Below are 16,904 nucleotides of genomic sequence, written 5' to 3' on the forward strand. Positions count from 1 at the left end.
CCTCTACTGTATTCAACTAAATATTTTGCTCTGCTTTTAGTAGGCTCTAAATAGATTGACAGGTATTTGCCTAAAGTTATTTGACTTTCAGTTGCTTTGATTTCTACACTTTTGATCATTACTAATACAATTCTGAAGAAAAAAAATACTTAAGGAATTGATAAAAATCCAAATGATAAAATCTGAATTGAGTTTCTAACAATTTAATGCGTCTATTTTCACCCTTTTAAAAGATATCTTCCTCTTTGGTTTTGAATGAGAAAGACCTGTAGTGATTTTTTTAATTTAAGGAACATTTTCCCCAAACCTCCACCCAGATAGGCCCTTCACGAAGACTCCATTTATTAGAAGATTTCTTATCACAGTATAAGCTTTTCCCCTAAGTAAATAATATAGGATAATAGGATTACATATAATAATAATAATGATGGCGTTTATTAAGCACTTACTATGTGCAAAGCACTGTTCTAAGCACTGGGGAGGTTACAAGGTGATCAGTTTGTCCCACGGGGGGCTCAGAGTCAATCCCCATTTTACAGATGAGGTAACAGGCACAGAGATGTTAAGTGACTTGCCCAAAGTCACACAGCTGACAACTGGTGGAGCCAGGATTTGAACCCCTGACCTCTGACTCCAAAGCCAGGGCTCTTTCCACTGAGCCACGCTGCTTATGATAATTTAGAGGTGGCAAGCTAGGTTTTTATCTTCAGCTGTGTAAACTGACGAGTTTTTAGAATCACTTTCCCAAAGAGTATTCCAGTTAGCATGACCTAAAGTATGTTTTTTCTAAGGATAGTCAAATACTTCATTAATTCATTTTTAAGAAAACATGTGCACTCATGAAAAAGGGATTGCAGAAGGATTTTTTCTATATGAAATAACAGCTAATAGAAAGTGTCAAATTTTGCCAAACTTTGCTCTGTCCTACCCAGATGCAATACTTCTCCGTATTGACTTCCATATCCATTGTCCACTCCCACTATTTCAGACCCTTTCCAACCCTTCATCAACCTTCTCCTCACTCTGCAATCTCTTTCCCCCCAAAACTGGGTCACACACTTTGAGAAAAATTGAAGCCATCAGGCGTAATCTCAATAAAGTCTCCCCTGATCCTCTCTAATGGAGGGGCGCCTGTCCCCTCTTCAACATTCCCATCTTTCCCACAAGTATCTCAAGAAAAGATCCACCACTTTCTCTCAAAAAATCTATCCCCTCCAACTGCATCTCCAACCCCATCCCTTCACACCTTATCAAAACACTTGATAAGAGCTAAAATCTGCTCTTCTAATCCAAACTGCTACTACACTGATTGAACAAATATCCTACCTTGACAACAGCATCAGTCTCATCACTAACCCCTCTACCTCCTTGCTCTCTCCCTACTCTAGTCCATACTTCACTCTGCTGCTTGGATGATATAAAAAAAATTGGTCCATATCTCTCTACTTGAGAAGCAGCATGGCTTAGTGGAAAGAGCACGGGCTTGAGAGTCCGAGGTCACGGGTTCTAATCCCAGCTCCGCCACTTGTCAGCTGTGTGACTTGGGCAAGTCGCTTAACTTCTCTGTGACTCAGTTACCTCATCTGGAGAATGGGGATTAAGAGTGCAAGCCCCATTTGGGACAACCTGCTTTCCTTCCATCTACCCCAGCGCTTAGAACAGTGCTTGGCACATAGTAAGTGTTTAACAAACACCATAATAATAATGATCTACACAAGAGCCTCCAGATGTTGCCCATCCACCTCCAAATTAGAAGACAAGAACCTTACAATTGACTCTGAAGCACTCAACTTACCCCACGGCCTAACCTCGCTGATTTCTTGCTACAGCCTAGTTTGCAACTTTGCTCCAACAGCAACTTAGTTACCAAACCCCAATCTTGTCTATCTCCCTACCTTCAAAGCCTTATTAAAATCACAGCTCCCCCAAGAGACCTTCCCCAATTAAGCCCTCATTTTCTCTGTTCTCTCTCATTCATTCATTCGTATTTATTGAGCGCTTACTGTGTGCAGAGCACTGTACTAAGTGCTTGGGAAGTACAAGATTGCAACATACAGAGACAGTCCCTACCCAACAGTGGGCTCACAGTCTAGAAGGGGGAGACAGACAACAAAACATATAAACCAAATAAAATTAATAGAATATGTACAAGTAAAATAATTCTCTGGGCAGACAAGGCATACCCATTTCGAACCATACTTGCTTTTGTATTGTCTAAACATGTATATCTGAACTCTTGAACACTTGATATTCGCTTCCACAGCATTTATGCACGCACCCTTAGGTTGAGCACATTTACTGTCCCTGTGCATATTCTCATTTTGCACTACCATGCTTATCTGTAATTTTTCCATGATTATCTATGGTTACCTCAGTAACCAAATAGATTTACCGAATGGCTGATTTCTGCATTAAACTGTACTAAGCACTTGGAAGAGTACCATGCAAGAATTGGTATCCTAATGTATTGTACTTTAGAATCGGCCCAATATGTTATAAAGTAGTGAAAGAGCTTGAACTAAATGAAAATTCAATTTGATCTCAGTTTCTTTTTTTACATTAGCCATGATTAACTTTTTAAAATGATGGTTGTTTTACACTCACACAAGATACCAAAATGCTAGGTTTAATTCAATTCTATGTTTTCTTATGTTTAAATTGCTAATCACGTTTAGTTGGTTTTCCCCAAACTTTTCCCTAGAAGAATGAGGTTTTAAATATCTACATTCGTTGATTAGCTTATTCTTGCTTATCAGGAATAAGCACTTTTAAGGCTATAATTATCCTTTCTTTTAATTTCTGAAACTGTGGGAGCAAAACTGCTATGGCAACCAACAAATGCTCTAAGCTATATTTCATTTTATACTCTATTACAATTTAACCATGCAAATGCATACATCTAACCCCCCTCAAATACTCAACAGCACCATGATTTTCCTTATCCCAGAAGACCACAACCTTAATATGTTCCTTGAGTCACTGCATTCCAATTGTCCCATTCAATCTGCTACTAAATACTGCTAGTTTTTCCTCCATATCATTTCCCTAAACTGCCCCTTCTTCCTACTCTCAGGGTAATCATTCACCTAGTTTTATACCAAACAGTTCACTTTTGAGCTAGATTATCCCCTGCTTGAGATTTGGGGGTGAAGGTGATTTGGCAAAGGGGTAGTCCTGAGTGCTACATTCAATTACTTAATATATTGGTAATTTTATGTCTATTGGCTCCATTAAAGCATACTTTCTTTATGGGCAGGAAACGTGCCACTTGCTATTCTTTTTTTTTTACTTCACCAGTGGAATTTCAATAGATTATATTATTACTACCATCAGTAGTAATACAGCGTGGCTCAGTGGAAAGAGCACGGGCTTTGGAGTCAGAGGTCATGGGTTCAAATCCCAGCTCCGCCACTTGTCAGCTGTGTGACTTTGGGCAAGTCACTTCACTTCTCTGGGCCTCAGTTACCTCATCTAGAAAATGGGGATTAAGACTGAGCCCTCCGTGGGACAACCTGATCACCTTTTAAACTCCCCAGTGCTTACAACAGTGCTCTGCACATAGTAAGTACTTAATAAATGCCATCATTATTTATTATTATTAGTTATTGTCATCATCAGTGGCCAGTGTATATCTCCAACCAAACACTACCCCCTTATGTCAGGGTAGTCATCATATCAACACTTAGAACAGTGCTTGGCACGTAGTAAGCACTTAAGTACCATCATCATCATCATCCCTGCTAATAGATTAGCTTCCTCACAGTTACACTGGCCTCCATTTTCTTCCCTACTCAGTCCATCCTTTACTGAAAAAAAAAAAAAAAAAAAAACCAGGGAGTTTTCAGTAAATTTGTATAATAATATATCACACAGATGCCCCACTTTGCACTGGGGCTTTTAACTGCAGCCAACCGTTCTATATATGGAGAAAATCTCGAGTCTCCAGACCATACAAAGTGGAAAAAGATAGTGGCATTTAAATTTAATGTTATGAGAAAATCAGGCCAGAGTTGAGCTTGTTGTGGCAGGGTTTTTACTGTTTTATGGTACTTCCCCAGACACTTAGTACAGTGCTCTGCCCACAGTAAAAGCTCAATAAGTGATTGAATGAGTGAATGAATGATTGAGTTACTGCCACAGCAGCCCCTAGGAGCAAGCATTGATCCTAAACTGTGCTACAGATTCTAGGACCCTTAATTATAAAGACATGAAATTTCCTCCCTGCAAATTTCCTCCATTTTCTTACCCAAAGCGAAATTCATTCATTCAATCGCATTTATTGAACCCTTACTGTGTGCAGAGCACCATACTAACCATTTGGAAGGTTCAATTTGGCAACAGATAGAGATGATCCCTATCCAACAATGGACTCACAGTCTAGAAGGGAGCCAATCACCTCTTTCTGATGGAGCCATAGGAGACAACTCATGAACACCTCATAAAAGCAACCTTTTCCACTGATGAAATATGAGCAGAGAAGGCCTGTTGGGGATCAGTCATTCTATAGTCCTTCAGTATTTAACAAGGGTTATCTTTGTTCATTCAATCATCTTTATTGAGCACCTACTGTGTGCAAAGCACTGTGCTAAGCTCTTGGAAAGTACAATTCAGTAACAATGAGAGAGAATCCCTGCCCACCTCGGGTTTACAGCCTAGAAGGGACTGTACCTGAAAGGCTTAAAACTCTAATTATATGGCATTCTTCTTTACTGGAGGGGAAGACAGGAAGCCATAGGATGTTTCTGAGGAGTGGAGGGAAACAATTGATTTTTTTTAATGGTATTTGTTAAGCTCTTACTATGTGAGCCCTGTTCTATGCACTGAGATAGATACAAGGTAATCATGATAGACACAGTTGATGTCCCATATGGGGCTCAAAGTTTCAATCCTCATTTTACAGATGGAGTAACTGAGGCATAGATAAATTGAGTGGTTCGTCCAGGGTCACACAACAGAAAAGGGACAGAGCTGAAATTAGAACCCAGGTTGTTCTGACTCCCAAGCAAATGCTCTACCAAATAGGAAATGCAATTTCTTATATATCACGTTATTCTCTATTCCTTATTGGTCTAATTTAATTTTTTTTATAGAATAGAACTTATTGGACACTCAGTTTGCATAGATGCATGCTTTCATTACAGGCTTTGGCTAAAATATCTTTGGGGAATTTAGGGAAATTTCATCCAACAGTGAAAACCTGTTTGGGATAGAGCGAAGATATCTGCGGCAAAGGTTTGTATGTGTCATTTTAAGTAGGAGTGCTATAGATCAAGTTGTCGTAGTTGTTCTTTTGTCAGAATATAACCTAGGTATACCTTAATAATCCTATTGACCCTATACATATTGCATTTTTAAAGTTAAACTCTATTTTATCATGCTACTTTAGTGTCTAAAATATCACCCCAGGCTCTCTGATGTTCAAGATATTGTAGGAGAATGTATTTTTTCCTGTTTTAAATAGAGGTCAACATTGCTCTTGTTTATTGTTTGCGCAAACTTTTAGCCACTTCTGAAGTGTTTCTCAGTATCAGGAAACAAAAATTAATAAAAGGAATCCTTTTGATATCTTTTAAGAGTCCCATTCATAATTCAAAGACTCAATACTGGGAACTATTGATAATACACACCAAGAAGAAACAAACGCACACAATGTTGTTCATTTATCTGAATGAACAGAATATGAATTTTGTGCAATTGAAAATGCCTGGGTATGTTTTACTTTAAGAAATAACCTGAAGAAAAATGATTTACCACCCTCTCCGTAGTTTGAAAATTTAGTCATCTTCTAGTGGTTCAGAAATATCAAAGTGTTCTTACATGGAACTTGAATGGTCATTGCAATTCAATTCAGCATTGTATATTGAATATTAAAATACTGAAAAATCTTGTCATTTATCTCCTGTTTTTACAAAGGTACAAATTGGTCAGCAACTGGATTACACATAAAGCATAGAGTCTTCCTAAGCCCAAGCTTCTGCTAACTTAAAATTAAGTCCTTTTAGAAAGTAAAGGAAGGCTTTCAGTTTACCAAATATTGTTTGCTAAATGTGGCTTCCTAAGTGCCGGAATTAATCTTGGGGAGCAGCTTTTTTCATTCGCCAAAGATAGCAAAGCGTGGCTCAATGGAGAGAACACGGGTTTTGGAGTCAGAGGTCATGGGTTCAAATCTCAACTCTGCCAGTTGTCAGCTGTGTGACTTTGGGCAAATCACTTAACTTCTCTGTGCCTCAGTGACCTCATCTGTAAAATGGGGATGAAGAATGTGAGACCCCGTGGGGCAACATGATCACCTTGTAACCTCCCCAGCACTTAGAACAGTGCTTTGCACATTATTACTATTGTTAATGAAAAGCAGACAGAATAAAAGACTTGAGGTTTAAATCTCGCTCTACCACTTGCCTGCTGTGTGTTCTTTGCCAAATCACTTAACCTCCTGAGACTCAGTTTCCTCATCTGTAAAACCTCAATTCTTCCTCTCTCTTAGAGAGTTCTGTGAGAGTCCAGGAAATATCTGCTAAGCAGTCCCACTGTTTAGCACATATTCAATGCTTGCCTAACTAATTCTACCACTGCTAGTCTGATAATAATAATAATGGTATTTGTTTAGGGCTTATTACGTGCCAAGCATTCTGATCATTAAGGGTCTGATCAGTGTGAAAACTTAAAATGAGCACAGTCCTGGGCTTTCACTGGTATAAGTAGACTCCATTGTAATTATACAAACGAACAGAGTGGAAAATAACGAAACCATTTATATTAATCATTGTTCCTTTTCTAGACTGTGAGATTTGTGTGGGTAGGGAATGTTTCTACCAACTCAATTGTATTGTGCTCACCCAAGTACTCAAGACATACCACTGACTAATGGAAATAATCATTTCACAAAATAAAAATGCAGATAATGCTTCAAATTGTGATGAGGTACTGGGGAAAAAATAGGTAATAACTATTGAAGTACGTTGCTTTACTCTCTGCAGCCCAAAGTGCGAACCTATTTCAGAAAACTTCAACCTTGTCTGAGATTAGTATTTCACTCAAAAGAGCCGGAGGAATATATTTCAAGAAAATTCAAGATAGCCTTAATCTTCCCATTTTGAGTAATCAAGCCGGCTTTTCTCCATTAAAAAAATCATTCCTTCCTCATAAGTTTTCATATTGGGATTATTCTGTACTGAATTAGAGTTCTTTGAGTTGAAAGTACACACCCCTGAACAATACTAAGAATTTAGTTGAATTACTACCCAAAACAACATGAACAGACCAATTTCAGAAGCAGCCACATAAAAGACTGTGAGCCCACTGTTGGGTAGGGACTGTCTCTAAATGTTGCCAACTTGTACTTCCCAAGCCCTTAGTACAGTGCTCTGCACACAGTAAGTGCTAAATAAATATGATTGATTGAAGTAGGTACAATTATGACCAAAATTCAGAAGATTCTATAAAGAAGTTACAAAAAAATGAGACATTTTAAATTGTATACTCAGTTTGAGGGGAAAAAGGTCACTATAAAAAAACTCTAAGAACTTAATCCAAAATGAAAAGCCAACATTATCATGCCCCCAAACTGAGCAAAAAGTACATTCCAGCTGAGATCTGAAAAGTTGTAGTAATCTCTAAAAGCCCTCTCATGATTTATTACTGGATAAAACCATGGAGTTGTATTAACACTCGTGATCTGTGTTGGTCATGTACAAGATGAAACCATCAAGACACAGAATAATCTGCCTTAAATTAATCCATCAGTAATTACTGCATCTTAATTTGCATGACTAATACTACTGTTTTGTTAGATTTTGTCATCATTCAAGCCAATTCACAGCTAATCTTGACCATTCCCTCTAGCAACAAAAGTTGCAGCAAATGTCTAGACAATGAGATATTTGAGTGCTCTTGTCTTTGAATCCATATCTATCTTCTCTAGATACATAAAGTTTTGTCAGTAGTAAAACAGTTCTGCTTTAGGGATCTGAATTGACTGTCACTCTAGTTTGTTATTGATTTGTCATTCCTCAGAGCAGAAAAAAAAATTTGTGAAAAGACACTAATGACGGCAGCCCAATATACACACAACCCCATTTTGGTGTCAGCTTAGGAACACAACTCGACTGTCACTATGATGTATAGAAGGTGCCTGCCAAGGTTATACTGAGAACAACATGGCATGAAATAGCATAAACAAAGCTATGTTCGTTTGGACTAGAACTAAAGGAATAAGTTGAGAAAAAAGTGACAAGAAACAGAAAATCTCAGGTATTCTGATATACCATACCTCCTCTTTGAGCCTATTTTTCAGAGCTATTTTCCCATAGTGGCTTTGCCAAGATAACTACAACTACAGTTACTACAAATTGTTCCTGTTCTCTGACATTATGCTAGGAAACCTTACAGGTTTACCAAAACTTGCAGTATATAATCCTATTTTTCTCAGAAATTGTATGACATCCACTGCCACCATAGAAAAATGTCTCTAAAGGGGGACAGAAGTGTGAGGGTGTGTGTAATCCAAATTGGAATTATATTGGAATAAGAATAGACACTGTTAAGTGAGCTCCTTATAAAGCAAAAATATTTTTAAATAATAAGAGACTATGAGATTCTAGGCCTTTCCTAGCCAGACAACCTTATAGTATATTTACCAAGAAATGTTATTCAATCAGCATGAGATAATGTAGTAGAAAAGGGAAACACAAGTACCTGATATCTCTCATCTTGCAAATACAGAATCCTTGTAGTGTTGTTTGAGTATTGGCTTCTTGGTTCAGCAGGCAGGAGGGAGCAAGAAAAGACTCACTAGTATCTCTTCAAGCCAGAAAAGCCCTTAGCCTCACTTGATCATTTAAGATGACCTGTTCATAAAACCCAGCTGAAGTCTTTTACAAGTTTTGCTGTCGCTGTGCGTGCAAAACGGAAAGTAAGAAGCTAATGTATATGAGCTCCCTTGTCAGTTCTTACCCTGTAGCTAATTAAGAGACAAGGGTTTTCTTGATTGGTGTTATCAGCCACACCTGTGTGAATTCATGATCAATGCATCTGCAGTAAGTTAGGGAAATTAAGGTTTTCTGAAAAGTAACGGCAATGGTTTCACTTGTGGAGTTCAGAGACCTGAAACCAACCCTAAAATGAGAGAGCAGGGGAGGCTGAAGTCTTCCAAAGGATATCTGCCATTGCTCTGCCCCACCATTAGACCAGTCCTTGACACATAATAATGGCTTAACTAATATCAATATTATTGTTATCATTATTATTCCTTAATGGTATCCTCCCCAGTGTGAGACTAAAGTGATACATGAAACGGGATTTGAGTGACTCAGGAAATAAACACCCTTTGGGCAGAGAATGTGTCTGCTAATTCTGTTGTATCATTCTTTCCGAAGTATTTAGTTCAGTGTTCTGAATATAGTAAATGCTCAATAAATGCCATTGATTGATTGCTTAATAAAGAAGGTCCTGGACCATTAATGTCTTTATAAGTGCTCAATCCAGTGTTCCAATCACAGTAATTGCTCAGTAAATACCACTGATTGATACAGACAATTTCAGTTCTTAGACATCTGAAGACAGATATCCCAACAATCACACAGCTAAGTGTGCAATGAGAGTAATGATTTGAGCAGTTATATGCACCCTGAAGAAGGGGCCACTAAGAAACAATATAGCAAAATATGAACTAGTGTCCTCTGTGTAATTACTAAAGATGTGTTAAATTAACTCTTAAAGAATCATTAACTCATGAGGAGAATTTGGTTCAGTATCTTAAACACAAAAATTTAAGATTATGGAATATTTTTCAAGATACAATATTATTCCCTTTACTGCACAGTAATTCATTTACTAAATGCCACTTAAAAGACTGCTTACAATGTCAGAAGTCCCACTTCCAGAAAATTCTAGAGAAATCATTTTTATGTGACTGTGAGTCCACTGTTGGGTAGGGACCGTCTCTATATGTTGCCACCTTGTACTTCCCAAGCGCTTAGTACAGTGCTCTGCACACAGTCAGCACTCAATAAATACGATTGAACGAATGAATGTGAGAAATTAATGTGTATGCCTTTCTAATTATGAGAAAATCAAGCATATGTGGGTTTTAATTGTGATTTTTTAAAAGCAAAATTATTGAATGCCTATGCCTCTTACTTGTTTCCTGACAAGGACCTAAGAAATGCAAAATTACTCCCAATTTTTCCCAAAGGGGTTACCATACTGACATTATAGCAACAGGTGACAGCTCATCAATAAATAAAATGTGTAGATGTAAGGCACCTGTTTATTTTAGTTTCTGAAAAAAAAAATGGATTACGATAAAAACAGATTCTGTGCTTTTTTCTCTGTACTTGGTTATGTAGCTTTGCAAAATGCTGGAGGACCTTTAATTAAGATCTGTTTTATGAAAATATAAGCCAAATCCAGAATATCGTTGATTGTATCTATAGCAGCAGTAAGAGCAAATGATTAATTTGAGGATAGCCCAGCTGTTAAACCAATGGAAAGAGCTCTGCTCTGCTCTGGGAAGCAGAAGACCTGGATTGAAGTTCTTCCCTGTCATGCCTTAGAACTGACTAACATGGGTGAAGGCCACATATTCACTGATTCATTTGTTCATTCAATTGTATTTTTTGAGCATTTAGTGTAGGCCAAGTACTAAGTACTTGGGAGAGTACAATATAATGATTAGCAGACACATTCCTTGTCCACAAGTGCTTCCAGTCTAGAGTAGCAGGCAGCAGTGTGGCTGAGTGGAAAGAGCCTGGGATTGGGAGTCAGAGGTCGTGGGTTCTAATCCCAGCTCCGCCACTCGTCAGCCGTGCGATTTTGGACAAATCACTCCACTTCTCTGTGCCTCAGTTACCTCATCTGTAAAATGAGGACTAATAATAATAATAATGGCATTTATTAAGCGCGTACTAGGTGCAAAGCACTGTTCTAAGCGCTGGGGAGGTTACAAGGTGATCAGGTTGTCCCACTGGGGGCTCACAGTCTTAATCCCCATTTTACAGATGAGGGAACTGAGGCACAGAGACATTGAGTGACTTGCCCAAAGTCACACAGCTGACATTTGGCAGAGTTGGGATTTGAACCCCTGACCTCTGACTCCAAAGCCCGGGCTCTTTCCCCTGAGCCACGCTGCTTCTTCACGATTGAGACTGGGAGCCCCAAGTGGGACAACCCGGTTACCTGGTATCTTCCCCAGTGATTAGAACAGTGCTTGGCACATAGTAAGCACTTAACAAAGACCATCATTATTAGAATGCGAGCTTACAGTCTCACTCATTCATTTGGCCATTTTTATTGAGCGTTTACTGTGTGCAAACCTCTATACTAAGCAGTTGGGAGAGTACAATATAATGATAAGCAGACACATTCCCTGCCCACCAAGTGCCTACTGTCTAGAATATGAATTTACAGTCTCATTCGTTCATGTGATCATTTTTATTAAGTGCATACTGTGTGAGAACCTCTGTACTAAGCACTTGGGAGAGTACTATTCCCTACCCACAACGAGCTACAGTTAGCAACGTGCTGCAATCCTGAATAATCACTTGTTCCACACTGTAGCACAGTTGGAACACTACTGGCATGTGTGACAAGTCTCACCGCACAAGCCAAAGGGGGATTAAAAGTGAGCGGGATTGGTCTGAGAGGCCACAGACTGGTGAAGGGAGTCTTTTGGGAAAAGATTAATGTTTCAATTTCGTGGAGAGACCCAGAAGACACCTTGGTTCATTCATTCAATCAGGCGTTTATTGTGTGCAGAGCACAGGACTAAGCACTTGGAAAATACAATTTAGCCCAGTCTCATCAATGGGTCATGAGAAGCAGCACGGCTCTGTGGAAAGAACACAGGCTTGGGAATCAGAGGTCATGGGTCTGAAGCCCGATTCCACCAACTGTCAGCTGTGTGACTTTGGGCAAGTCACTTCACTTCTCTGTGCCTCATTTACCTCATCTGTAAAATGGGGATTAAGACTGTGAGCCCCATGTGGGACAACTTGATCTCCTTGTGTCCCCCTCAGTGCTTAGAACAGTGCTTTGTACATAATAAGCATTTAACAAATGCCATTTATTATTATTATTATTATCATTGTATAAGCAGCAGCCAACTGGAAGTCATTGAGAGGGACAAAATCATGACCTTAAAAAAGTTAAATGCTAGTATCATATGCACAAACAAGTTCAAAGTACATGATGAATACTCCTTGGCTGCCCCTTCAAATGAAAAATAAGTGAATTTATCATAGAGAGTACACGTTTTCATACTCCTTTGTGGGGGCTATATCTTCTCTTACTGACTATTGATATTTTCATTCACATTCTGCCTGGTGATTAATAAAGTACACTAATCTTATGTCCACTATTGTATTTTCCCTCCTCATCAAAAACAACAACACTTCAGTCATTATCTAAGCAATCCGATACTTTGTGGCATGTTGTCAGGTTTTTTTTTCCAGGGCAGTGCACTTTGCCCATCTTCATGGAGTGATTTCACATTTATTCAAGAATTAAAGAAAACTTTAAGAGCTCTTGTTCAAATCACTTAGCAAAGAAGGTCTAAGTACAAAGTATTTCCTCCAAAGCATTTGTAATACCATTTTAATATCAGTACCAAAGGACAAATTTTTTCAGTAAAAGAATGCATGCAGTTGGATAGACATAAATATTTGTTTTAGTTAATTAGTGCAGAAATCTTTTTTTTTTATTCTTCCTGGGGAAAAATGATATTTATATTACTGATTTCACACACAAGATGAGAAAAAGATCCATGATGCACAGTGAAAAGTAAAGACTAACATGCTTTTGACACGTCATAAATTGTTTCTTCTGCTACTTTTCCTTCAATTCTCAGGCAGTTTTAGCAGAACCAGTAATCTCACCTTTTGAATATTCCCTTTATTGTGCTGCATTAACTGTTAATATTTTTTTACAAATTATTTGCTTTAAGAAATTCTAAAATGCAAGAGTGCAACACTGCATTGACATAGTTTTTCAATGCAAAAATTCTTTAACTGAACATGGCGATGAGAATCTATATATCATTATCATATGCAATGAACTAGCAAAATTTCCTTTTGAAAACCTGAATTACCCATAGTTTAAAGAAGCAGTAGTCAACCTGGGTGTACTGTCAGCATTTTCAGTTTTTTTTGTCTTCATAACTGAAGATTACTTTCCATTTACTTTCCCTGGGAAAATTTTAGACTTCAGTAACCGGCTAAATCAGAATCTGAGCATCTAAATTAGAAAACTAAAGACCATATCAAGAAAAGGGATACTTTACCTCACTTTTAAATTTCCTTGTTGGGGCTGTCCATCGTATACCGATAAAATATCAAAATCTTCTTCAAGAGCAAAAGTATGAAAAGACAATTGTATCCTATTTCGTTCTCCCGTAATAATGATCCATGTGCAGTTGGCATAATTTGGATAGCCATGAGGAAATCCAGGGCTTTCGACTGTTCCATTTGGCCCTTGTACTAAACCTCCACAGTTCTGACCTGAAAAAGAAGAGGGAGCCCGTTATTTCCGCATCTTTTCCTCTTGTAACTATTTTCTAAATTTTATGTTCCCTTGTTTATTGGGCAAACGCTTAATAATGTGATGCAAATTACTTTCATTCAATCATTCAATCGCATTTATTGAGTGCATACTGTGTGCAGAGCACTGTACAAAGCGCTCGGCAAGTACAAGTCGGCAACATATAGAGATGGTCCTTACCCGACAGCGGGCTCACAGTCTAGAAGGGGGAGACAGACAACAAAACAAAGAATATTAACAAAATAACATAAATAGAATAAATATGTACAAGTAAAATGAATAAATGAATAAATAGAGTAATAAATAAGTACAAACATATGTACATATATAAGGTGCGGTGGGGAGGGGAAGGAGGTAAGGTGGGGGGGATGGGGAGGGGGAGGAGGGGGAGAGGAAGGAGGAGGAATACTTCTATTCCATCTTTCCAATGGTCATATTAGGTATAATCATTCATAATAATTTTATTAATTATTAATAATTAATAAATTAATAATTTAAGGGTAATCCTTCAGCTGCATTATTTCCTGCATTCTTTTATGTCACCCCAAAGAAAGCCAAGAAGCAGTTTCCTCTCCCCTTACAAATCTGTTATTTATGGTGTTTGATCCATGAAAGATTGAAATCCATTTCTCCCAGTGCATAAACTAATCCCTGATTAGTCTTGTGTTCTAATCCCGGCTCTGCCACTTGTCAGCTTTGGGCAAGTCACTTAACTTCTCTGGGCCTCAGTTACCTCAGCTGTAAAATGGGGATTAAGACTGTAAGCCCCCCGTGGGACAACCTGGTCACCTTGTATCCCCCTCAGAGCTTAGAACAGTGCTTCGCACATAGTAAGCGCTTAACAAATACCATCATTATTATTATTATTAATAAATGAACAAACAGTTCATTCATTCATTCAATCATATTTATTGAGCACTTACTGCATGCAGAGCACTGTACTAAACGCTTAGTGATGAGCAATAGGATCAGCACTAAGGAAGTCAGGGGTTAGTAGAGCCAATAAAAGTGTCAGTCTTAGAGGGACTGAAGATGAAAATTAATAAAGATAATGATGATGATAAAACAATAATAATAATAATAATAATAATAATAATAATAATATTTGTTAAGTGCTTACTATGTGCCAAGAAGTGTTCTAAGCACTGGGGTAGATACAGGATAATCAGGCTGTCCCACGTGGAGCTCACACTTTTAATCCCACTGTTGGGTAGGGACAGCCTCTATATGTTGCCAACTTGTACTTCCCAAGCACTTAGTACAGTGCTCTGCACACAGTTAGTTCTCAATAAATACAATCGAATGAATGAATGAATGAAAATCCCCACTTAACAGATGAGGTAACTGAGGCACAGAGAAGTGAAGTGACTTGCCCAAGGTCACCACCAATATAACTCAAAACTCAAGCAGTTTAGAGATGACAACCGAATGGAAAGCACTGGGCTCCAGTGTCTTTCTATCCTTACTTTCTAGAGAAAATCAACTCCTGTGTTGTTAGGTATCGTGATTTAATTCATTACAGTAGTGATCAGCCATCACTGGAAACCCCCTTGAATGTGAGTGGGGACAGAGAGAAGGTATTAAAGGTAAAAATGGATAAAAGTTGGAAATGAAACAAGGTAGAATGGTTATAGAATAGAGCTGGGAGTCAGAAGGACCTGGGATCTAATCACAGCTCTGCCCCTGGTCTGTTGTGTGACCCTGGGCAAGCCACTTCACTTCTCTGTGCCTCAGTCACCTCATCCGTAAAACTGGGATTAAGACTATGAGCCCCGTGTGGGACAGGGACAGTGTCCAATTTGCTTAGTTTTTATCTATCCCAGGGCTTAGTACAGTATCTGGCACATTAATAAAAATGGATTTTCTCAAACAATAATACTGAAAAATTCAACTTCCATCCATAGTTATTTCATTCATATCAACCCCTTCAAGCAGATACAAGCAAAGTGTTTTCACTGTTTTGAAGATGGAAAATGTAGTCATTGAATGCTCAGAGAGTACCACAGTGTATAGTAACACGCTGCTGTTTTCCACTAGACGAAACTGGAATCCATTGCAAGGTCCACTGTTAAGCCGAAGCACCAGTAATTAAGCTAATGCACATTTTCTCTATGCCGTGAATATGCTTTAATAGCGCAGAGCACTATTGCATGCTCAAAGTTAAGCCTTTAGCCAGCTTCACTGCTGGAATATAATACACACTAAGAAAATAGATTCCCTCACATCCTCATTTGCAGCAATCCCCTACAGATACAATGGAATGTATTTCCAACTCTCTTTAAAAGAAGTTTGGGACCATTTGAGCACTCTCAATTCATTATATTTAAGTTCAGCATGTTAACACAAGTATTACCCAGGTCTATTGTTGAATTGAAATCAGGCAATTATTCCAAGCTACTCTTTTTTTGTTTTAATTTCACACCAGCAGGTTTTAGTGAAACTAAATCTTTCATGGAAATACTAACAGTGTGGCAGCCAGCTAAATCTTAATAAATACATTGTAATAAAATAAATGTATAGGCTCCAAATCAAAGAACTAGTAAGTAGACCATTTTCCACTAAATTCAAATCTAACAATCGTCTTCTAACAAGTAGGTATTAAAGCTGTGGGGTTTCAATAGGTCTTTAAAGCTTCTAGTTTATCTAGCAATTGTTTCCTAGTAAACCATTAAAGTGAAGACATGATTATACATTTTTTTAAAGCAATGAATGTGTTCTAATGCATTAAATAGAATTCATCAGTAAATATTAACTCTGCCATAGTAACAGGGTGACTATTATATATGAATTGTATTAAAAACAATTTCCTACAGCATAAATTAGTTTCTGGAATAACTTCCAAGACACCACACTAGACTATTAATTAGTGCAATGAATTGCAGAATAAGTCAAGTTCTCCTAGAACACAAACAAATCCTAAGAGCAAGTAAGGTCACTGGGAAGCCACGTAATCAGTCTGGTGATGAAATTCTCTTCAGTAAATGACCCCTATTTCACTGGTCTATTTAGGAACTGGGTTGTAAGAGAAATGGTAATGATATTGAAACATACCAAAGAGCGTACGGTTCGTAATTCAAAATAATTCAATCCTTTTAATAGCATTCTATCCACCCAAAATGATACAATTTTTTCATCATTCCTCTGGTGGTACAAGAGGTCCCAGATTTTCCAAAAAAAATGATTCCTGAAAACTGCTTCTTGAGTTGAAGCACTTTTCTCATAGGAACATGAACAAAAGTCAGACACACTCTTTGTATCAGAATTGTGCACTCGGTTAATTATAAGGGCCAACATAGAAATCCTGATATATCTCCTCTAAAACTCCTTCCCAGACTGAGCCCCACTTTTCCTCATCTCCCACTCCCTTCCAC

At 38.1% G+C, this 16,904-nt stretch overlaps 1 protein-coding gene across 1 annotated transcript in view; it reads right to left on the minus strand.

The window, feature by feature from the left end:
* CSMD1 (CUB and Sushi multiple domains 1) overlaps positions 1 to 14,174 on the minus strand; it is a 1,252,749-nt gene extending 1,238,575 nt beyond the window's left edge. Inside the window, exons 1-2 of the mRNA XM_038771657.1 lie at positions 14,115 to 14,174; positions 13,277 to 13,488 (exon numbers count right to left, since the gene is read on the minus strand). Of these exons, the coding sequence (XP_038627585.1) occupies positions 13,277 to 13,488; positions 14,115 to 14,174 (272 nt within the window). The remainder of the gene's footprint in view (positions 1 to 13,276; positions 13,489 to 14,114) is intronic.
* Positions 14,175 to 16,904: the final 2,730 nt, after the last annotated feature.

The sequence above is a fragment of the Tachyglossus aculeatus genome, chromosome X1 (assembly GCF_015852505.1).
Source record: "Tachyglossus aculeatus isolate mTacAcu1 chromosome X1, mTacAcu1.pri, whole genome shotgun sequence".
NCBI classification, from domain to species: Eukaryota; Metazoa; Chordata; class Mammalia; order Monotremata; family Tachyglossidae; genus Tachyglossus; species Tachyglossus aculeatus.